This window comes from Protopterus annectens, chromosome 2.part2 (assembly GCF_019279795.1).
Source record: "Protopterus annectens isolate FY-2018-M chromosome 2.part2, PAN1.0, whole genome shotgun sequence".
Taxonomy (NCBI): domain Eukaryota; kingdom Metazoa; phylum Chordata; order Ceratodontiformes; family Protopteridae; genus Protopterus; species Protopterus annectens.
Window position 1 is genome coordinate 602,429,447 of NC_056730.1, and position 25,971 is coordinate 602,455,417.

At 37.2% G+C, this 25,971-nt stretch overlaps 1 protein-coding gene across 1 annotated transcript in view; it reads right to left on the reverse strand.

Annotated features, from left to right (window-relative positions):
- The window catches only part of LOC122795974 (dedicator of cytokinesis protein 2-like), a 2,887,083-nt gene that overhangs the window by 1,318,648 nt on the left and 1,542,464 nt on the right, over positions 1–25,971 (reverse strand). The window contains exon 17 of the mRNA XM_044064456.1: positions 16,551–16,654. Coding sequence (XP_043920391.1) covers positions 16,551–16,654 — 104 coding nt within the window. The remainder of the gene's footprint in view (positions 1–16,550; positions 16,655–25,971) is intronic.

Here is a 25,971-nt window from a genome sequence, read left to right on the forward strand (position 1 = left end):
AAAATGGACATGTATCCAGTTGGACTAGCCCGGTCAACAAATGTAAAATAAAATACATAAATAAATAAATAAAGTTCCTTACCCTTTTCTTGAAGGGATTTGAGGAGCTCTGCTGAGGCATGCCCAAACAGAGCTTTATTGTCCAGGGGTGCATCCAACAATTTTGTTTGCACATCCATCGGTAGGGATTGTAGTCTTACTCAGGAATATTACCTCAAGACTGATCCTGATGCAGCAGACTTAGATGAGGCTTCCACAGCATCATAACTGCACTTTATTGAGTGCCTAGTCACTTGGGATGCAGTGGAAAGGATGGTATTAATTTTGTGTTTTTATGAGAGAATCTGCTGCCTCAGAGAGAAGTATGGAGGTCTTGGGAATGGTACCCAGGACATATCTAGCCATATGTATTTGGTAATTGAGAGCTCTTATAGCCAGAGTAGAGGAGGTATAAACTTTCTTCCCTGTTCTGTCCATGAATTTCCTGTCTTTGTGGGATAAAGAGCAGTCGAAGGTAATTGCCTAGATGATTTGTCAGCAGAGACAGCAATAACTGCTGGGTCTGCTGATGGATTCCTAAAGAGGAATTAGGTTTCTTGAGGGAGCTTGTAGAATTGGTCCGGACATTTAGAAGCTAGTGGTTGAGAGTCAAGGGACTGAGAAGCAGCCAAGAAAGCATCCTGGAAAGAAGGTAGCAAGGGGGCCACTGCTGAAGGAGAAGGTTGTTCCATTTGCAAAAGATTGAAGTACCTTTTCTTGATGTCAGATACTTCAGATGCCTGCCATTTAAAATGCTCCCTCACAAGGGAGATTGTGTCTCCAAAGGTGATTTCTTCCCCTGGAGACTCAGGACTAATGGAGTCCTCCTCTGGAGTGATGAAATCTTTAGGGTAATCTATTTGGGATTCATATGAAACAGAATCATCTGAAGAGGAGTAGTCTTCCTCTGATACCTGTAAAGTAGATCGAGGTGAGGGGGCTGGTGGAACCTGTTCTGCCTGTAAGGCCTGAAAATCCTTAAAAAGACTTTGTTAAAAAACTTTCCATCCAGGAACTGGTTGGGGTTCAGAGTGTTTAACTTTTTCCTTTTTCTTTAAGGGAGTAGCTGGTGGGGAGAGAATCAGAGCAGATGTCTGCCTGGGTGGGAGTGAAGGAGCACGGCCCTCTGACTGACTGAGACATGGTTCCCCTCCGCCATCAGGATCTGATGACTGAATAACCTCACCAGATGTACTAAAGGTTTCTACCACCCCAGCTTCCATTGAGGTTCCCGGGCCTGGCTTGGAAACAGATGCCTTGGAAGATGCCAGGCTTTCATCAGCCTTGAGAACCTTCTCGGGCACCTGAGGCACAGAGTGGGATTCCAGCCTAATTTTCTTGGCCTTCTTCCTCAGCTACTCTTCAGATGGGCCTCCTCCCCCTTCCATACCAAGTGCAAGACGTCTGAGTCTCTGATTTTCCAAATACAGTTTTAGTGCTGGACAGCTGCAAAGGGTTTTTGGAATGAAAGATTTGCAAATGGGCAGGACGTATAGTCGTGGGCCTTACCTAAGCAAAAAACACACTTCTCGTGCATGTCCTTGTGAGGAATTTGTCTCCCACAAGCACACTTCCCCTTTCTAGCTAACATGTAAGACTTAACAATAATCAAAGGCAAAGAAAAAGCCTGACAGGGCACTTATCTGTATCGGTAGAAGAAATGGTCGTCTGGTCTGGAGACTTTTAATGGTCATCTGAAAATGCGATCTGCTTTTGGAACTGGTGGACAGGAGTCCAGCGTTCACTGCAGCAGGAAATTTCTGAAGAGGGTATGTGCAGATGTCAACTTTATTCCCTACGTCAGTTTATGGCCCTGGCAAGAGATGTCACATGTACTGTCCAGAAGCAAAGGCTTTGATATACTGGCCGGAAGGAAGCGCTGCTGGAAGCAACTCCCTACTGTTATGAATACTGCAACATGTGAATAGGAGGAAATCATATTTAATATTACTTCTGTAAGTAGATAAAAAAACTTATAGAAGTCTCTGAATCTGGAGACTGCTGAATGGCACTAGCCTCAGAATATCATACATCTATTCTTGACATATTTTTTTCCACTTGTTAGATTTTAACTCTCTGTCATATATCATAACTTTGATGCATAAATCTGTGGCTCATATCATCTGCCATATGACCATAAAATCTTCTGTATCACATATCTGCCTAAAACCTGAACGTATGAATATTTCTCATCATATGCCTAGGATGGACATCACCCAGCCTATAAATATGTAATTTTAGAAAATATCTTTCCAAGAACACTGGTAGATACTGAGCTATCTAAATTTTTATGATTTGAACATATAAAAATCTTCCATAAAATTGAGTTTCTGATCCAACTTCTTTGCTTTCATTTAGTCATAGTCCTGTTTTCATTGAAAATAAAATGTGCTTCTCTGTTTGGTTTGCAGATGTAAATATTTCCTGTCATAACCATTTATAGGTTTTCTTGAGTAAGTAATTGAAAGGTTCCTCATATTCTTTCTATAATTTTTTTATGTTTCTGTCACTGCAGTGGAGTGTGACAGAAGCTCACCCATTCAGAAATATGCTTGGTGTCACAGTAAGCAATTATACAAGACTAGCGGCCGTACACATTTGTGGAAACTTCAGAGACACTCTGAGCATGAGCTGGGATCGCTAAGAAATTTTGCGTCTCACACAGTCTGCTAATGGCAGTCTAATGACATGGTAAAGTAAAACATTATTAAAATGATGGATTCCATGGATGCAAAGTGGGTAAACAATATACTGGAGCAATTCACATATCTATCAATATATATCTATCTATATATATATATATATATATATATATATATATATGGATTCCATACATTTGGTTGAATTACACTTAGTCGAAAATGATTCCAGGCATTTCACTTCACTGAAAGCTCACTTGACTGAAAGCTCACTTGGTCGAAGTTCATTTGGTTGAGTGCAACCCTGGGGTGAGAATATTAAATAAGGGTGTGTGTGTGTGTGTGTGTGTGTGTGTGTGTGTGTTGGGGGCACAGCCCCCCACATTGGGGGGTGTGGGGGGTGTAGCCCCCCCGATTATGCCAATATTTTTTACTAAAGATATATATATATATCAATGCATTTCTAATTGATATACCTTCTTATAATAGTGAGTACATTAAAATTATTTGGGGGCTATGCACCCCACACCCCCCATTGTGGGAGGCTGTGCCCCCAACACACACACACATACACAAACACACACACACACCCTTTATTTAATATTCACACTCCAGGGTTGCAATGCAGTGGGGCAGGGGCTATATTCCATTTTCGACCAAATGAACTTTCAGTCAAGTGAGCTTTCAGTGAAGTGCAATGCCTGGTGTCATTTTCAACTAACTGTAATTTGACCAAATGTATGGAATCCATCTATCTATATATGTATATACATATATATATATATATATATATATATATATATATATATATATATATATATATGTGTGTGTGTGTGTGTGTGTGTGTATGTGTGTGTGAGGATGCAGACATTGTAGACATTTGTATGTCTGTGCCTGCTAGGACACAGCCTCACAAACTTTACAGCACTGTGATGAGCTCCTACAGACAGTTTGAGGGTATCCACAAGAGATGTGCTTGTACATTCCATCCATGCCCCACAAAGTAGAGTGTTCTATCCTGGGGGGATCACAGGCATTATCCAGCCATTGCCTAGATGATGATGTGCTGTGTGAATGTGAGGAATGTCCCGTACCATGGATCTCAGTGAAATAAGCTCCATGCCCTTGTGGACACTGATGATTTACCTTGCTTACTTCCACAATGGATGTTAGGGTGGCAGCAGTGGCAATATGAGTGCCTGACATAGGAACCCCCTTCCATGGCAGCCCTCAGCACTGGAAACAAACATGGAATGGCCACAGAAAGTGCATCTGTCACATTACTTGTGTGCACAAGAGACATACATTGTACAATTGACCCACAGAACATGTCCATGAGGTCACATATATTAGGCATGTAGTCTCTCAAGTCACCACACAAACTCTGTAAAACATGTACCATCTCAGCTGTGAGTGAAGTGGTATAAGCCTGTCTGTTTATGATGGCCCTGCACAGTCACTGTATCATGGACACAGAGACAGCTACTTGGGTAGGGGTCAGTAACCATGGATTTTATGGTCACCATCATGCTGACCACCATACTGATTAGCTGTCCCTTATGCTGCAAAGTACCATTTTTAGGTCAAATTTATAGGGTGCCCTGAAATTTTAAATGGTTCTTTAAATGATAATTTCTAGAGTTCAGTTCTTCTTGTTAAACATTAGCACACTGAGCATGTAATTGGAGTAACAATTGCAACTATACCTGATTCAGGGACCAGGTCTGGAAGCTGCTTTGTGGTTTTAGTGGAGAAGAAGATGGATGTTTTGCCTAATAAGTAAGTGCTAATGCTACAGACAAAAGGAACAATCAGATACTTCTCGAAGTGACAATGTGGTTGAACTGAGGATGTGTTTTAAATTATGTTAGTTTAACTAACTGGCCATGTGGTATGACCTTGGAGTTACTTATCTGAGACTTCTTAGGTCTCCAGCTCACACTGGAATCTGGGCAAACGTGCTATAATCTGATCATTCCCAGCACCACAGTGCAGATTGAAGGGAAGCAGCATAGTGTATGCCATATCTTTCAACTATCACTTATTTTGACTGTATAGGTGCATAGGTTCACAAGTTCATACTAGACTAGCTGCCCTTGTGGGCTGTTCCAAGCCTAACCAGTCTCCCTTGAAGGTAAGCATTAAACCATATACCTTGTGTCTGTGAGGTAAACACCTTAATCATTATGCTAATCCCCACCTGGTATATGTTCTATCTGTCTTTTGTCATAAAAATATGTGGTTTTCTGACAAATCCTTGAGGAGTGTAATCGCTAAACAAAAATGAGACAACTGAGGTTAAGATTCCCCGTCCTTCAGAAAACATATGTTAATGTAAAACTTGTTATTTTAACAATGTTATCAATATATATATATATATATATATATATATATATATATATGAGTAATACTTAAAGTCTGACCCCACGCTAGGGCATTTGTCTCTGATTCTTGCTCTAGCAGGGTGATTTCTGTTTTAGGATGAAGTGATCTATGTTCTGTAATCTTATTAGAGCACCTAGCCTTTGTGGTTATGCCTGGCATTCTCTGTATGATGGGATTACACTTTGCCATGAGTTCTTCATGTCATGCAAAATCCATGCTTTGCAACAGTTTTACTATATATTTGTATTTAAAGCATGTCTCCCACTGTGTTAGAAATTCTGCAGCTGATACGTAACTAATAGGAAGGAATACAGAAATTCTACTTTGAGCTACTTATAATGAATCTGCACCGCCTATGATTTTAGTTTCATTTAATGTTTTCACATAATTTTAAGAACTTGTTTCGGATGCATGCTACTGAAGGTACTACTTTTTGAGTTTATGTGAAATATAATGTCTTAATACAGGAAAAGAAAAATCAGACATTGTAATTTTTTCATACAAATCCCTCATACAGCTATAGTAATTTCATAAAGCTCTCTGAGACTTCTATAGTTTTACACATACAGCAGCCAACTTTGGAAGCAATAGACAAAATCCATAATTTTGGGTACACGTTATGTAAGTTCATATGTTAAAATTTGAGTTTCTAGTTATCCTCTTTCATATAGCGTCACACAACTCATTAAGGTGGAACTTAGCTTCATATGTAGTATGGTGTTAAACTAGCCACAGAGAGTTCTAACTCTCTCATGCCTATAGCACATTTTTTGTATACTTCCTGTTAACACCCATAGCTCCTTACGGCATCCAGATCTTTTTTGGATCTGGCTTCTTTAACTAAATGATTTACCAGATAATAAATGGCAGCATTAGAAAGAACAAGGATTTATTAACAAAATGACACAAAGTTGTTAATCTAGGATGTCCTGCATTGTAGAAATTAACCAGTGTTTGCCACTTATTATTCACTTTTTCATATTAAAAATCATAATTTCATAACCACGAGATCTATGCGCTATTGAGGGGTATAGTGTGAAATACCATGGAGAGAGAGAGAGAGAGGAAACTTCATTGCCAGTGTCCTTTTATATCAAACTGTAATTGAGATATTGCTAGCTTTTGTTAGGAATTATGAACATAAACAATATTTCCACGTGTACCTAATATTTCAAAATCCAAGTGACTTATAAACTGCTACATGGCATCAGGTGAAACCTTAGATGTTGTTGAAGAAAATTGTATTCGATATTTTCACTTTAAGTTGCATATCTTGAGAGATAGTGTTGTTTATATTGGTAATTAAATAATTAAGCACGTTTTCATACTTCTGTAAATATCTAAATAAACATGCACTCAGAGACGAATTTCTTGTTGTCATGTGAAAGCTTATGTCTGGCTACTCAAAGTGTTCTAACAATATATTTCTATGTTGTACATTTTCCAAGATACGACAATTTGTTTGTAAAAGTTTAGCAAAAATATATCATTTTAAGTTAGTGTGAATTAACAATGTATTATATCATTTATGGAAAGTAAACTATGAGTAGACTTTGAATGCACTGACAGTTATCACGGCAAAGTACACTTCTTACTGATAACATCACAGTTTTTACAATTTTAATAGATTTTATTGTTCATAAAATGTTCCCGTCTGTTTATCTTATGCTTTTGAAGTTGATTTTTCAGAAAATGCTCTATAATACACAGATGTGTGTAGGCTGCTAGAAGTGTAACATTCTCTCTGCTTGTCAGGTTTCCTCATCATACTTCTGGCCAAGACTATGATTTCTCCTCCTTCACCTGGTCCTGTTCATAGTGCAAGCAAGTTTAAAAATTAACAGTGAAATGAGCTGTGAATGTTCACATTGTTAATAGATAATGAGCCGTGGCCACACCTCACTTCTCGTTGCACTTGAATTAGGTACTCCATGACCATACCAGCCATGTTTCTGAATCTCAAACAAAAATATGTCTTGCTAAGTAGTTTTATACTGTTTGCATTATTCTGTTTGTGTTTTGGAGTGCTTTTTAATTTATATCTACTCACTTATTTTGTTGCATTTATTTACTCAATCAATGAATTGATCAATCAATTAATCAATGTTATCACTTTAGTTATGTATTTTAACAGTTATTCATAATGCATGTGCATGCTTCCTGCTAGATATGTTTTTTTCTTTTTCTTAAGCACCTGCCCTACTTTTCTTAAATTGCTATTACTAAGAGTATAGCTGGTTTGAAATCTAATTAGTTGTTTATAGTAAACGTATGTCTGTCATATATATTTTTCTACTTTTGTGATATGCATTTTTGTATTCATGTAGTGTTTTATGTACTCTACCTTTAAATGTAACGGTCTCACTTTAGTGACCATTATCCTTGATGCTTTGATGCTTTTGCTATGGGGAATGTTATCCTGGGCAGCGGATATATCATTCCTTATCCATCATACATTCATTATAATCTCCATTTCCAATTTTCTAAATGGGGTTGGGGGGGGGTCCTGTAAACTGTCACCATATTTTTCTATTCAATCGCACTCTCCTACCTTCTTCTATGGACATGCATAACTGTTACACATCTCTCACACAATCTGTCCATCTCATTGTTAGACATCCTTGATTCCTTTTTCTTCACCAAATCATTTGCTTTTCTGCACGTGTTCCTCAACCCCTGTAATCTGTTTTCTTTGACCTTTGTTGCAGCTGGAGTTACTTTGGCTTCTACTCTGATGTCATCATTTCATTATCTATCCCTCAGTGTGCATCCTACTACCCACTTCAGGCTCTTTATCTCCATCACATTTAACTTACTCAGTTGCTCTAACTTCACTGTCCAGGTTTCTGTGTCATACAGAGATGTCAGGTTTCCATTCCATACAGAAGTACTAGTCATACCACATGTTTTGTGCACCTTACTTTTCAACTTCTTTGACATTCTTCTGTTGCAAACTCAGTTGGTTGTAACATCTATAGTTCTTGCTTTGACCTCCTCAGACTTTAAGACTCAGGTCAGAGTAGGCCAAGCCATATATACACATTACACAATGATACATAAAAATGAAAAACAAACCAGAATGTTGACAGCTCATTATGCATGCCACAAGCATACGTTCAGAGCATGCAAAGTTTATGACAATGTGCCTGTGCACCCCCCCCCCCCCCATTGTGGGATGCTGCGCCCTCCACAACCCATTCTAATTATATATATGTACTAATTGCAAGACTAAACAACCCTTGGTAAAGGAGGATATTCCCCAGCCATGGGGATTGTTGATCTCACACTGTTTTGCCGACCAAGCCATATAAAAAAAACAGATGTTGATATTTGGGACTTTTGCTTATTGTAAGGACTCATATAAATACTTGTATATAAAATTATAATAGCATGATCAAAATACTAAAATGTTAAATACATAAGTTTGATAAAAATATACTGAACATTCATACTATGAAGCACTAGAAACACTGAATCTGAAAAAGATTGTAAAAGGAAAACTATTTTCTTTTGTGATTTTTAAAAGAAACCCTGCCACAATATTCAGACCAAACCTGTAGTGTCACAGAAATACTTTTTAAGGTAGGGTTTGTGGTTAATGTTAGGGGCAGTGGCTGGGCTAAGATTAAGTTAAGCACATATTAGTAAGGTAAGCATGGGAGCTTTAGAGAATCGCTCAGCTATGTAACTTAGACTTGCCAACTGCGTTCATTAAATGCTGCATTCCCTTATTACCCCCAGTAGGAAAGACAACATTACAAGTAAGTGTCAGGGACTTTAACTGAGCATTACTAGCAGGGGGGTTAAAATTGTGTGTCTGGGTGTTCACAATAGCAGGGTTAGTTAAAGGGTAGGTGGAGTAAGTGTGTGCATGTATGGGTATATAGATGAATGGGTGAGTCTGATCAAGAGTGTGGGGGTGTGCATGATGTTGAGTGGATGTCTTGAGTGTGTGTGGGACTGCTATCTGTGAGTGCATATGTGTGTGTGTGTGTGCGTTTGTGCGTGTGTGTGTGTGTGTGTGTGTGTGTGTGTGTGTGTGTGTGTGTGTGTGTGTGTGTGTGTGTGTGTGCATGTGTATGTGTGACATGTGTCTGTGAGAGTGAGGGCTGCCATACATATCACAACACTGAGTGGATCACTTAAAATGTTAATAGGCCCACATGGTTTTCAACCACACGCATTTTCTAAACAATAAGTATGAAACTGTAACGTCTGGCATTATTGACTGACTTTAATCTTCTGTGATATATGAGAGAAAGGGCAAAAGTAAGAAGCAACATCAGGGATATTCTGTAAAATCAGGGACCTTCACCTTTGAGAGGTATGTGTGCATGTATGTGTGTGTGTGTGTGTGTGTGTGTGTGTGTGTGTGTGTGTGTGTGTGTGTGTGTGTCGGTGTATGCAGAGCTGTAAGTGGTGTGTGTGGGCGTGTGTGTGTGTGTTTCTGTCTGTCTGATTGTGTTTGCACATGTTTATGTGTGGCCATGAGAGTGTGTCCGTGTGACTGAGTTGGAATGTTAAATGACTGTCTCTGGGTGTAGAGGGATGTCTGTGAGTGTATGTCTGTGTTTGAATATCTACATGTGTTTGGGTGAATGAATGGGGGGTATCTGTGACAATTCAATGCATGGGCTACATTGATAATTACTGCACAATAGTGCTGTTTAATGCTGTCAGTAATTACCTACTATTTAGGGACATGCAAATTAGCCAGTAATGAATTGTTCCTCTTTGGGGATAAATGAGGTTTGGAACAGACCATTTTGTCCAGGGACATCTTCAAGTTTAAAGTTGCAGGATTTGGAAGGATAGGGGTAGGATAGGGTTAAATAGGAATGGATGAGGTTTGGGAGGACGGGAGGTGGGGGTAGGGAGGGGTTTAAAGGATGTTAAGCAAGTGTAACTGGATTAGGAGTCACATTTTGGCATGAACTTGCTACCCGCCCTCCCTTCTTCTTTTTTATTAGTTGGGATGTGGTTATGTTTAGTTTGGACAGGGCGGAGAAGAGGAGCAGGCTTGCCCTCTTCTGTTCACCCTCTGGTGCTGGATGGTCAATTCAATAAGTTGGAAAAGGAAAGTGAGTGATTATGCTGCTTGACAATTACATAAGTAAGTGGAGGAAGCTGCCTATTTGGTTGATGCTATAATGCAATAAATGGTAATGAAAGTGAGCAGTTACGCTGCTTGATAAGTATATAAGCAAGCGGGTGAAGCTGCTTATTTGATTAATGGTATAATACAATAAATGGTAATGAAAGTGAATGGGTACACTGCTTGATAAGTACCGATGAATGGTAACGGAAGTGAGTGGGTAAGCTGCTTCATAAGTAGGTGAGTGGAGGTATGGACGCTGCTTACTGATCAGGATGAGCATGTTTACGCTGTCCTGTCTTAAGATAATATTACATGGATGTTATTTCATCTGTATCATGTTTGATTGAAATGAATGAATATTGAGTAACATTTATGTTTATGAAATCTAATAAAGGTCATCAAATGTCATTCAGTGTAATGTGTTTCTTGAAGGGGACCAGGACAAACATGTTTCTGAATTGCATTTCTTAAGATCATGGAAACTGCTATTTTTTGGCTTTTCCGTGAGCTCTGGGAAATTTTTTGAATCACAACCAGTGTTTGACTATTAAATATTATTATTACTTTTGTTCAACTTCATATACATTTTTCAATTTTTAAAATGTTTGACGTGACTCCACTATTCTTTTCATAAAGTTATAATAAAAAAAAAAGTGGTGGGATCACTGGCATTGCAAAACATCAGTACAATCTGTAGAAAAAGAACTTAAAGAATTTTTTTCAGATTAAGAAAAAACATGCAAAAAGAAACACACCAAAAATACAGCACACAGCAACAGAACAGCAGCAAAGCAAAGGCAATTTCCTAAGTGCAAAAATGCCCAATGGTGAAAAACCATAGGAAAATAACAGACCCTCCTGGCATGGGAAGCAGCCCATAATTAGTCTATATGTCAGGCAAAATTGCTTACACACCCACACCCACAGACACCCATATACACACTGAAACACACATATACATAACACGCTCTCATACACACATACATAAATATATGTGTGTGTGTGTGTGTGTGTGTGTGTGTGTGTGTGTGTGTGTGTGTGTGTGTGTGTGTGTGTGTGTGTGTGTGTGTGTGTGTGTGTGTGTGTATAATGCATATATGCATCCTACTATGAATTGCCAAATTCCCAAAATTTGACATTTCAAAAGAAAAAAAAAATGTCTGAAAAATAAAGAAGTGGAAAACTTTTTTCTTGTTTTTGTTTATGGGTGTGGGGGACAAGACCCCCCAAACTTATACATACCAACTACATGGTCACACTGTCTGAAACAATGTAAAAGTCTCCCTATATATGTGTGTATATGTGTGTGTGTGTGTGTGTGTGTGTGTGTGTGTGTGTGTGTGTGTGTGTGTGTGTGTGTGTGTTGCTTCACAATAAAGTCATACTTTTATTTCAGTGTGCCGTAGTCTGCTCAGTATGTCATGTTATCTTTACTGTCACACTAAACATCTAAGCATGCATATGTACAGTGGAATCTTGGAGCATCAAGAACACAGAAATTTGTTGGAAAATAAACATTTAGTTTCCATGGTAATGAAATTATCATTCAAACATGCTGTGTGGCACCTTGTTCTAAATTTCTTTTTAAGCAAGTTACATTTCTGTTCATCTTGGCAGGCCTTATAAACAGATGCAGCATGTTTTCACTTGGCAAAACTCCTGATGTATCACACTTTAAAGTAACATGGTATTTCTTTTATGTTAAAAAGATATTGCAATGCTTTTATCTGAAAACATTTGTTTGAGTTTAAAATGTTGAGTTTTGCCAAAGAATAATAGGAACAGCCATTCTGCAAGCACATACATTAAAGAGTTAAACAATTTTAACATCAGTTAATATACTTTGCCATTTTAGCTCTACATTGTAGAGCAATGAAGGGAACCTAAATTCAAGTCCTGCATATTTATACTTTTTTACACAAATGTTTGTGTTTTTATTTATAGACCTACATCAAGAAATTTGGATAGTGGACCATTTTCCCAATCCTCTTGCTATACAATAAGAAAGCACTTTCAGCAAATACAGTAAACAGAGCAGGTGTGCCCACAAGCCAGGCTATTGCACGTATTGGAGGTTTGAAACCAGATGCAGAAATTGACCTGTCTTTATGGAAGAGCATTACAGAGAACAGCACTGGTCTTTTACTCATTCACCTTAAATAAAATACATGAATACCATGTGAAATTAAAAAAATGGTGGCTAGAAAGATGGTTATTATATTTGAAATCAGTTGAGGTATCAACGTAGAATGCATAGGACCAGTGTTACTGAAAAGTGCTTAACAAAGATTATAAAAATATTAAATATCTCACATATTTACATTAATAAAGCAAAAATAGATTTATGGTATTGTCATGTAAGGGAGTGTATGGAAGCAGTAGATGTTAAAAAATGTATGCCAGTCACACTCTGGTAACAGAACACAAAAAGAAATATAAGCGTTTATTTGAGAAACACTATATTAATATTAACATTATTCTAATGTTCAGGTGAATATCTATTGAACAGTAGGTCACATATTAGGAAGCAAGATGGCATCTGCAAACTGACAGGCTGTGATAGGCATCCACAGATTGCACATCATTGTATGATGTACAGAGCTTGAGTTACTGAACAGTGTTTGAATAAAATGTTATGAAAAATATAAGCTGGTATATGCATTTACATTAATAACAGAAAAGTAGAGTGAGATGCTGGAAACAGTGTGTGTTTTGCAGAAAATGATACAAAATGCAATTGGGTAAGAGAAACACAATCAAAGATGTAAAGGTTTATTTGAGGTATGCCCTCTTAATATTAATGTTATTCTAATATTCAGACTAATATATCATGTGTAGCAGGTCACTATTAGGAAACAAGAAGTCAAGTGCAAACTGATATAATTTGCATAGCATGCACAATAACCCAGTTAAGTGTAGGCTGGACTTATTAGTGAGTGTTTACAAGAAGTTGTGAGAAACATGACATTTTCCTTATTGACATTAATAATGCGAGTATGGACTTGTGAGACTGTTATGTTCAGGGAGGGATATGCAGTCATTGGGAGTTATTAATAACATTGCATTAAAATATGATGGGTCATGTAAAAATATCCATAGACATAGATGTTTGTTTGCTAAAGCTTATATGACTATTAGCAATATGTTCATATCTGTTAATATCGTAACAGCTGTCTAACAAGTAAAGAAATGCTGGCAACTTGTACACAACATTAAGGCACATAATTTTGCCTCTGATAGTTGCCAGATAATGTGCAGAGTTTTGTAGACTGATGCTGTTTTGAAATATTCTGAAACTATGATATGCATAACTGGAACAATATGTACATTATTATAAAGCAATGAGCTACCTATTTGGTAACTTTGAAATTTTGAGACTCAATAATGTGAGTCCTGGAACACTAGGACTGAATGACCAAAGGTCTGAGATAGCCATTCCTTGGGATGTTCCCTCTTCTCTAAGGTATGGCAATCTCAGAGCTGCTATATATACATTGGGGGGGGGGGTGCAAGTTTAAAGGAGAAAAGCAATTTTTGTCATTCACTTTTATCCTGTGTTTTCAGTCTTTTTTCATGGCATTCAAGGGCTCATAATAGTGTGTTTCAACATTATTCTTATCATACAATACTAGAAAGCTCTTGAAAATGTGCACAATTTTCTCACGGTTATATTGGTTCAATCTTACTTCCTTGCTTACAGAACTATAACTCTTTGGCTGACTGTAATGATGCTAAGTTTTGCATGAAAATGTAAATTTTGTTTGAGACATCTGCAATATAGATAGCCCATTAACTAATGAACAGCCTTCATATTTTACTTTATTTTTTTGGCAACTCACGCACCGTTTATCCTAGGAAGTGTTCTGTTAATGGTGGGTTTAGGGGAAAACATCTTATAAGCAGGTGGTTTCCTGATTAGAAAGACAGACATTAGGATGCAAAGGGATTAAATTATCTCTTACTGCTCAGGGCTAGCTGAGTTAAGGCATTTCTTGTCAGAGAGAGTGTCACCTTACTTTTTATTGATATACTGGTGGCTTACCTGTGCATCTTGAATAATGGCATCGTATAGTCACTCCCTTGTACTACCAAATGCTCCTTCTACAGTGTAGCATTGTCTAAGTATATTTGTGAGGCTGCACTGCCCTTGAATAGATGGTCTCAGAGCACCACAGGAGAAGAGTGGGTGATGTATCTTTTCTGTTTGAAGTTGGGAACTCTTACACTTTCAGACCTCTTACTACTAGTAGATTATAAGCAAGCCCTGGTGAATTTTCAATGATAAATCATAGGGCTTCCCTGCCTGTAAGGCGTTATGGCATTATTTCCAAAATACATCATGGTTAGGGAGATCAGCACTTATAACCCACCACCACTTCTGTGTAGCTGACAAGTGTATACTTCTCACAGGTGAGGGCATGATACTACGCATGCATGTTTCAGCATTGTACCATGTGACAGGTACTGTAATATAAAAAGACAACCCTTACATGTGCATGTAATGAGGTTCTATAAGACCTGGTATTCCAGGTCCGAAAAGAGGCATGAGAACTTTAGTGCCATTCCTTAAGGCATCTGAGCAGATAACCTTGACTTTAACAGCATCCACTTAAATTACTCTATGAAAGGTATTAGACTCCATGCAATAGCTACAATATAAAATATTTGGGTATTCCTGAGTGTCTTAGCTGTGGCGGCCCCACTGCAGGCATTGAATATAAGTTTCGAAATTGTCCTAGTTCCTCAAAAATCTATCAGATAGCTAAGAAATTAATTTGCAAGTCTTCTTAGTTGTATTTTTTTGTTTGTTTGCCTTCCTGAGGTAGGATATTTTCTAATATGTTTTGCGGTTTCAGGTAATATTCAGAAGGAAGCAATATTATTGGGTGGAGTAACCCAACTTTGCTTAGCTTCTAGATAACAAGACTTAATCTCATGAATAGGAAAAGGTTTCAGATTTTAGTTGGAAATTACACTAAAAAAATTGTGCTGTCGAGTGAGTGATGTAAACCCATCCTCATATGGAGTCAACTGTTTCTTGTTAGATGAGATACACAAATTGTATGATTAACTAACATCTATTACTAAATGGCAAAAAGGATGATGTAGTCCATGCATGTAGTTGGAACAAACTGATTTTATTATATAATAATGAGTGCTGTGACTGAAATGTTACATTTTTTGTATTTTTCTTCTTTTCTGTGATAACTTACTACCGAGAATGTGTCAGACTTGTGAATGTGGTCTAATTCTTTTGCATTTTGGCCTAAGGGTTTTCAATAGAAAAGTTCTCCACTACAATTGAAGATGCAAACAACTACAAGTAAATATCATGCCTATCAACTGCTAAGGACAAGACGTCTAAACAAAGCCAAAATAACAGGGAGGTAAAGGCCTAAAGGACACATTTTAAATATTGCTTTTCTAAACTTAGAAAGTTGTTAGAGTAACAGGTTTTGCATTGCCCTTCATTTTCTGAATGATATGAAGCTTGAAAATCAAATGCATGTTATTATTCAGTGACTTCATTTTCAAGAATTGTCAGAAAACCACACATTTTATGAGGAACAGATCAAAACAAAAGGCAACAATCTGAACATTCTCAGAAAAATCTGGAGAGCTGAGAGATATGATAAATATGTTGTATAATATAAATCAAGTAAACGTGTAAGTGCTTTAGGAATACATTAAACAAAACTAGAGGTAACAGCTAAAAGCAAGTTAGCCCCTAACAGCTTGGATCACACTTAGATCCACAATAGGAGAATCCAAATATTTGAGAGTCTATGTAACCTAATAGTGCTATGCAATAGTTTCCTTTGGCTTTACTGTTATATGTGTCTGGTCTGATAGATGCTCACAAAAATATGTCATCTGTCTTGCATATTGTCTGCAACTTCCTGGTCCACTGAGTAAATGCAATATTTAATTATCTGCAAACAAAAAAGAAATCAGCAGTATGTCTTGAAAGAAATGTACTAATTGATATCTCCCCTGGTAGTCGAATTTTAACAGGTTGTACAACAAGGAAATCCCATATATGATCTAATCATCTACTTTATCTGGGCTACATTTTAAGGACTGAAAAATCTTATTATACATTTCAAAATGTTTGCCAATGAGCACTTTTCAAAATTGTCTTTATGTGCAAAATCTAGTGTACTCTGATAAATCACAATTCACTTAGCTCTAGTTTTTTGATCTCAACACTTATGACCAGTGGAACCAAAATCCCAATGTGACAGAGCTCAGTGGCCCTGCATGGTTGTTCAAATACAAGTTGCTTTCTCAAGTTATACATTTTTTATTTGCTGTGTTCATTGTTTGTAATTCAAATTCATATAATCTACTGAAAGGCAGTACACGTGGGCTCTGAAGTAACCATTTACCTTATACAATATAAGGTCATGCTCTCCGTCTCTTAGAGTTGTACCATCTGGCCTCAGCAACTTCACAAATGCCATAGCAAAGATCTTCTCACCTTTGTCTTTAGCTAAGGAATTAAAATGACAAATGTTAACATAAATAATAATAATATTAATAATAATAATAATAATAATAATAATAGTGATAATAATAATGAAACAGCACTTTTTTAAAGATGTACTGTGTAAATGATCCTTTTTTTACCTTGCCCTGAAGAATCCCCCAAATATATATGGATCTACTTCACAAGCTCGAAGTTTCAAAACTTCAAACTGCAAATGGTCAAGACTATAGGATCAAATTTTGAAACTTCAAAATTATAATTAAAAAAAAAATAAAAACATTTTTTTTTACATTTTTGCAGGGGAGCAAGCCCCCCCCCCCCGCTCCCCCCACACCCTTTGCTAAATAAATATACCAACTCTGAGATCACATTACAGTGAGGAAAATTGTAAATACTTCTAGCTTGTGAAGGGAATCCAGAGATAGATAGATAGATAGATAGATAGATAGATAGATAGATAGATAGATAGATAGATAGATAGATGTAAGAAAAGAATTAGATTGGGTTATGAAAATCGAGAGTTTATGGAACTTACTGCCCTTTCCCTAATGCACATTAGTGCTCAGTAATTTATTAATTAGAAGAATGGGACCAGGACGTATGACCCCTAACATACATTAGTGCTCAGTAGTTCACTCATCAGAAGAATGGGACCAGGAAGTATGACCCCTAACACACATTAGTGCTCAGTAGTTCACTCATCAGAAGAATGGGACCAGGAAGTATGACTCCTAACACACATTAGTGCTCAGTAATTCACTCATCAGAAGAATGGGGCCAGGGCGTATGACCCCTAACACACATTAGTGCTCAGTAATTCATACATCAGAAGAATGGGACCAGGATGTATGACCCCTAACACACATTAGTGCTCAGTAATTCACTCATCAGAAGAATGGGACCAGGATGTATGACCCCTAACACACATTAGTGCTCAGTAATTCACTCATCAGAAGAATGGGGCCAGGGCGTATGACCCCTAACACACATTAGTGCTCAATAATTCACTCATCAGAAGAATGGGACCAGGATGTATGACCCCTAACACACATTAGTGCTCAATAATTCACTCATCAGAAGAATGGGACCAGGATGTATGACCCCTAACACACATTAGTGCTCAGTAATTCACTCATCAGAAGAATGGGACCAGGATGTATGACCCCTAATACACATTAGTGCTCAGTAATTCACTCATCAGAAGAATGGGGCCAGGGCGTATGACCCCTAACACACATTAGTGCTCAATAATTCACTCATCAAAAGAATGCGACCAGGACATATGACCCCTAACACACATTAGTGCTCAGTAATTCGCTCATCAGGAGAATGGGACCAGGGCGTATGACCCCTAACACACATTAGTGCTCAGTAGTTCGCTCATCAGGAGAATGGGACCAGGACGCATGACCCCTAACACACATTAGTGCTCAGTAATTCGCTCATCAGGAGAATGGGACCAGGATACATGATACATGAAAGTTGGGCTGATGCAGGCTTTGGACACAGAACATCAACATCATATGGGAGGTAACTGCAATGTTCTCATTATCTAAATGGTGTGGTGAGCGACGAGTTCATTATAGTAGATGTGGGTATGCAGGGTGCTCTGCAATCTGCATGGAGTTTGGATGTAGTGGTGTTTTCCTAAGGAAAGCATGCTTTTTTATTTTTTTTTAATCATATCAAATGTTTTTTTGACAATTTTTTTCACTATAATGTTTGCTTAGTAAAAAATTTATTTTTTGTGGAACCCAGAAAGAGAAAAATACTGCATTTATGTGGTAATAACCACACAGTTGTGTCTTTCGGCTTATCCCTGTTAGGGGTCGCCACAGCGGAACTCCGGTCCGCTAATGTTTGGTAGTGGATGTTTATGTGCCGAGTTACCAGCTCTGATGCATAACCTTCAAAGAAGGCACGCCCATTCACGCATGCCTCCACGCAGAAGACGCTCTAGCTGAGATATGGAATAATATGAAGTAATTTCTTTCTTTTTTTTGTGTGTGTGTATGTGTGTGTGTGTGTGTGTATATTCATGTTTATATACATGCATGTATATTCCCCGCCTAATCAGTAAAGGCTCTTACTGATTAAGCTTTGCTGGAGTTGGCTTGTGCTATCAGGTATTTTTCATAATGTGCTCCAAAAAAAGGATTAACTGGTATCTAGCATGTAAGCATTTAAGATGCTCAGACAAGCAAAGTGCAGTGCATTTCGTTTTTATTGTTTTGTGGACTGATTCTGATTTGTGTAAAGTTTTAAGCAGGTACGAGGCTTTCCGTCTGCCTGCTGGTTTTGAGACTTCTATTACTCATTCATATCCAGCTGCATTATAATGTTTGTTGATGTTTTACCATTTCCACACATGAGTACTGCTGTCACAACAAATCAGGTGATTACAGATAATATAATCCTTAAAGTAGTGCACGTTGTTCATCCATCCTGAACTGACCCTCAGGTATCCACTGTGTCCCATGGCTGCCACATTTTGCTCAAACACATAGCTGAATTCAAGCATGAGTGGCAGCCTATGTGAGTTGTCTAACACAGAAGTTCTTGGCTCTGAGGCCATGGTCTTTGATCAGCCAAAACTCGAGCGATTAAAGTAGACCCATAGAATATACTCTGTTGTACAGTCAGAAAGTGAGACAGTGACATTGCAATTGATCAACTCAAATAGCAATGAATTATCTGTATTTATCTTATTATTATTGTTATTATTATTATTATTATTATTATTATTATTTTATTTATGTATTTGCCACATCAGCAAGTCAAATGCCATTAGAAATACTCATTCTAAGGATGTATACCTTTTGTGCAACATCAACAGAATGGTTTGGAGGGACAGGTATATCTTGCAGAGGATGCGACTGCTCTGGAACAGACTCCCCATCCCTGTCTATATTCAAGTGCAGCTTAGACTTATGGATTTACCCCAGGACTGCCCCCTCTACTACTAATGGTGAGAGGTAGCCCTTAAATGCTTTATCTCATGTATGGGTTCCCTCAAATCCTGTAGGGTGTGATCTCAGTTATTCTAATTACAAGTAATTTATAATCATTACCCATGGGATGGGAAAGGTTAATCTTTAACCAAATGGGATAGGTTATTTTGAGCACAAAAAGGGAAACTGGCCAGGCTTAAAATAGCCCACAAGGGCAGCTAGCCTAGTACTTACCTATGCACCTATTTATTTGTTCATTTATTTATTTGTCTATTCATTTATTCATATATTTAAGAAATCAATCATTCAAATATATTTTAGCAAAAGTACAAAGGAACTGATGCCCAGTTCTTGTGAAGCACATGAGGGGTAGAAGAATGCCCATATGGAGAATAGTAATAAGTAAATATAGAAAAGGTCATCCAAATGCAGGATTTTAAAAGTTTTCACTTAAATCTTGTATACGTGTTCATAAAGCAACCAGTCAAAATGACAGACGTGTTCAGTCAGCAATTACTTGATCAGAATGGCTGAACACTGCCCATCGATGCTCTCATGCATTGTACACATGATGTTTGATGAGAATCCACTGGTTATTTCATTATATCTGCCATAAATATACAAGGAAATCACTTCAAAACTCATGCAGTTAGCCAACAGCCTTTCAGCTTGCACTATGACCATGTGGAAGTACCATTTAAATAAATACAGGTCTTTTAGTTACTGAAAATAGAAGTTGAAGAACCATCCAAAGAGATAACATTGGTGGAAAGTATGAACAATTTTTAAAACACCTGCACTCATTTCTTGCAAATTATGAAACTCCCCTGTGAAGGAATTCCTCAAGAGCAAGGAAATGAATTTGGAATGCTTAGATGTGTGTAGCTCTAGTGGGAAAATTCTGAATGGATACGGGAATGACAGCATTGCCTCTCATTTTATATAATTGTCATGTTTTGGCACTTGCATAGCATAACACTCTAAACACCAATAAATTACAAAGCCAATGCAGGTTTCAGAATTTTATTTTCAACTCTTTTAGAGAGCACTCTGCAGAACTGAAAGCTCATACATACCAGTTGCTTTTTGCTGAGTTAATATAACTTCTGTTTATTGAAAGGAGGTAGTCTTTCAGATTAATTTTACATATTGTGACCTTTTGTTTTTCTCTTTTATTGCACACATGGTATTAGTACGGTTTTCCTTTTTTATATACTGTAAATCCAGCAAATTTATTACATTGGAGTATCAATATCTAAGCTCGGCTCTATGAGTATACCTTTTACTTGTGTATCTAACATGGCTTCTTCATGTGCGATCCCAGGCATGTACAGTAGAATTTTGAATGGTGTCATTCTGGCTGACACTGTAATCCCACCTGGGTACTTCTTGTACACATCAGCATTTCGCACGTTTTTCCCTTTCCTTCTTTCCTAATATCTAATAAAACTGTATATTTCTATACCCCCCCCCCCCCCCAGTTTGAACACTGTGGTTTATGAGAGTGAGAGGAGAACTTGGATCCTGTTCATAAATTGCATTGCTGGGGTGCCATTTGTCACTGCATGCACTGGGCTACAGTATGCAAGTAAGAAATTGCTCACTTTATGCTAAATAGGAGTATCTTAACTTTCCATGGACTTTATAGGCTTTGTGAAGACCTGGGAAGGCTTTGGAGCTAATCCATCAGTACCAGATGATAAGGCAATCATTGATACCATTATTCTGCAATAAATGGATGAGCTACTCAGAAGTAAACTGTCTTACATTTGCTTGGTTGAGTTAGTCTCAAAAGATGCATGAACTGTTTCCAGGGAGAAGAGAATGTGGTGTTTGTGCTGGTTAGGAAAACGTGGTCACAGTACCAGAGAAATTGTCCTACTCTTGTTGATGAAGGACTGTAGACACCTTTGTCTCTGGAGGAGACCAAACTTAAACTACAAAATGTCCAAGAACACTGATATGAATGAAATGGTTCCTATCAGCAGACCGAAGATGCATGTTTTCGAATGCATCTTGGTCGAACTGACAAAACCGAAATGGCAAAATATCGAAGCGGCATGTAAGCAAATTCTTTCCCTGGGAAAGAATTTGCTTGGCCGCTTTGGTAGTTTGCCATTTTCGGCACTGTAGTGCGTTCTCAGAGTTGATATATTTAAGTAGGGGGGTGTGGGGGGCAAAGCCCCCCCACTTAATCTCATGTTTTAATGTGCTTTCTTTTTTTTTTTTTTTTTTTGTTGGAACAGCGATTTTTTTTCCCTTGGAAAAAAATCGCTGTTCTGACAGTTCGGTTTTGTAAGCTTTCGCTTACATGGGGTCGAATAATCACCGTTCACTTACCTAAGCGTTCAGTGATCTAATATAGACCCTAATGAAATTAAAGCTTCAAATGTAGTAGCACAAGACTGAATACAGATTACTGGGATGTTGGAAAGTGCCTTAAACAATTATGTTGGTATGTTGGAACAAACAAATGAGGAAAAGGATCCAAGTGATTATTGCATGTTTTCTTGGGAAGACACTGTATAGATGTTCTTACAAAGTTAGCTGCTTAATAAATTACTTGATGTAGATTTGGACTATGATGTTGTTTCCACCTCAGATGCTTTTAGACCTGTGCAGGATGATGGATGACTGCATCAGAAGGTAGCAGGGCTGATGTTGAGGTAATTATAGGGTTTACCTTTGAAAACTTGAAATGCACATCGTCGAAAGACAATTGTGCAGAAGTATGTTTTCAAGTTTTCAGATACCCGAACAGAAATGCAGCGAATGTGCAATGAACGAATGCACATTGACATTTGCTCATTGCAGATTCGGCATTGTGCATGCGAAGTGCACTATAGTGGGGATTGGGAAGTGGACTCTTTCCCCACTGTAGTGCGACCTCGGAGTTAGAATAATAGAGTAGGAGGGGTGTGGGGGGTGCAGGTGGGCTTGCCCCCCTGCATTAAGATCTGTATTGGTAAATGTAGTTCGAAAATCAGCAAATCTGATTTTCAATTTGCTGATTTTCGAACATCTTAGTTCGGAATGATGGCTTTCAGCATTTCAGTTCACACAAAGGGCCATTCGGCAGGTTGCTTTTCAACCTTTCAAAGGTAAACCAATTATAGAAGTAGGGAGAGACAGAAGTGCACTTATAGTGTGAATAGCTGAGTAGAAAGAAAGAGGAGGAGTAAGCACAAATGTTGACAGAGTGGAAATGTTTCTAATGTGGAAAAAAGACAAACGGTATAAGGGGTGTTAATAAAAGAACTTCTATCAATAGGTATGGATAGTGCAAAAGCTCAGAAGAGACAAGGATGTATGATAGACTGGACCTGGAAGAGACATACAGAGGTGCATATAAAAAGTAAGAATGATACATAATTTGGAATTCAGATTGTTTTCTACTGAGCTTCAAAGTTGATGTACATGCTTTAGTATATTTAAATAATGAAATTTTTCTGTGAAATCGCATTTGAAAATTTTCCCCTGATGGAAGGACTTATTCATGAATGTGATTAAGAAGACATTTGTTCAATTTGCAATTAGCATGTCTTTCTAAAAAAATATTTTTTCACCTTGCAATAAGCATGTGAATAGACAAACAAAACAAGAGTACTGGTTATACCTCTCAATTGTACTGATTTCCATAGACTGTCCAGATTTCTGGCTTATATTTTTGGCCTGTTCCTCATAAAATTTGTGATTTGCTGCCAAATCACTGGGATGATATAAAGAATGAAGTCGCAAAATAATGAAATACATTTGAGTTTCAGACTTCAAATCCTTCAAATATGTATGCCAAAACAAACCCTATTACTCTAGCAAATTTCAAAGTTTATAAGAGCAATATTTAAAATCTGTCCCTATTTTTGGGCCTTTGTCCCCCCATTTTGTTGGGCTTTGTCCAGATCTCTTGTGCTGAGAGGTTAAAAGGTATGGTACTGGTGTAAAAGAACAAGTGAAATGTCTAAACATTAGCTAAACCATTTTTGCAGAGTATTGTCAAAAGGCATATGAAATAAAATAAATGGCGGTTGGCTTTAAAGTAATGATATAGGCCTGCAAAGTCTGGGCATTATTATGTGTTAGAAATGCAGAAGTATAGAATTGATCAAATCTTATAACAATTAATAGGAGAAAAAGAATTAGGAGCTGTTGTGGACAGCAAAAATCTTGTTTTCACTGCATTTAATACTACATTGTAATAGAAGGAGATGCTCACAGTAATGGTGGAAAATACATTATTTGCAGAACTGGGAGAAATAGATTTTGATGGCATGGAGGCTCACTATTGAAATTTAGGCACTGGTAATCACAACTCCCGACACACTGCAAAAAAGACTGAAAATGCAGGAAAAGAAAGAAGGTCAAACATTGCTTTTCTCCTGTAAACTTGTTTTTTACAGGAGAATAAGCCCCTCATATCCTACGAACAAACATTGTATCTCAGAGAGAAGAGACCATTATGAGAAATGGACATTTCAGTATATGTAAGTTCACGTTTTTTATCCACTCAGTCTCCATATTAACGAGGCTAACTGAAGCAGGTCCTGACATTTCAAATGGTTACCAGACATGACATGCTCAAAAAATGAAGATATCTTGACTGTTGGGTGACAATAAGATTGTTACTTTGAAATTTAACAGGTGAAAGAAAATTGTTTAAACTAATAGGAGTCCCAAGAGATGCCTACTCTACATTAAAGAGTCAGGTTATTTAAACAAATTAAAATAATTATATGGTAAATGTGTGTCTAGTGTCTGTGGCAGATTTTAACTGTAATCTGAAGAAACATAAGAGGAAAGTCAGGCACAAATGTGTCTAGAGATGTTATGCGGTATGGAAGGCTAACTGTGGGGAAAGAAAACATATATATAAGCAGACAGAAATCAATTATTGTTCTATAGCAATAATAAGAGAAACCACAAAGGGATGCACGTTCCTGCAATGAAAATGCTTAAGTAAAATAACCACAGATTCCAAGTCATAAACAGGAACGAAAACGGCAGTATAAATAAATCCAATAAGTGTCAGCAACAGACAGTATCAAAGTCTATATATCACAAAGTCTCAGTTAGCGTATATAAGACCTCTTTATTGTGACAAAAAGTAGTAAGTGCTAAAAATAAAAATAAAAATAAATTCTGATAGATTTAAATAACATTTACTTTTGTTGTCTTAAGTAGTTTTATATATTTTTACACATATATTTATATATTTTTATAGGTGGTTTACATATTTAGTCACCTTAAGCTTTTAACATACTAGGTTGATGCCAGTGATTTTAATCATTTGCTCTACTTATTTAAATCTATCAGAATTTATTTTTAGTTTTATTTTTATTTATTTAATGTCAATATATTTACAGATGCTTTATGTATCTTGTCACTTTAAATGTTTAATAGTTTGTATTGACATCAACAACTTCAATTATCTGTTTCTGCTATTTATTTATTTATTTCCAGTTTGATAACCGGGGAGGTCCACTGGGCTCAAAGGGCCCATTTTCAGTGGAGGCCCGGGGAGAAAAGCTCCACATTAAAAACAATTTCACAGATAAAACAATTAGAACAAGCAAGCAATGAAAATTATACATAACAATTAAACAGGTAAAAAGCTCCACATTAAAAACAATTACACAGATAAACAATTAAACAAGCAAGCAATGAATTTATACAACAACAAATAAACAGGCAAAAATAGATTTAAAATCTACTTTGTGTACAGATTTTAAAGTCTGAAGAAGCCTGATGGTGAAAGCGCTTACTACTTTTTATCACAATAAAGAGGTCTTATATACGCTAACTGAGACTTTGTGATATATAGACTTTGATACTGTCTGTTGCTGACACTTATTGGATTTATTTATACTGCCGTTTTCGTTCCTGTTTATTTCTTGGAATCTGTAATTATTGTTCTATAGCCAAAAGATTGAAAGAAGTACAGGGGAAGAAAACAGGCATAATTTACACATCATGTACTTTATGGTTTGCAACAGGAGTGGGAAAAGTATTAAGGCATTGACAGATGAGATGGGTGATGATGAGCTTATAAAAACAGAAAGAGTTTGTGTTGCAAGTATTTGTCAATGAGGCCATTTTATAAAGAGCTAGAAAAAGGTGTTAGAACAGGAAAACTATGCTGGGTTAATGCGTGAGTATGAAGAAATTACTACTATAAAACATGAAGATTTCATAAAATTAAACAATTATTAAATAAACAGGATAAAGATAGCACGTGAGTTGCAGGCAATAGTTCTATTTGAAAATGAAAAAAAAGATGTGGCTCCACCATTCTAGGGTTAAAAATAAAGTATAAGGAGAGGAAATATTATAGATAGAAGATGATAAAGGAATATTGAGAGTAGTAAATGTTAC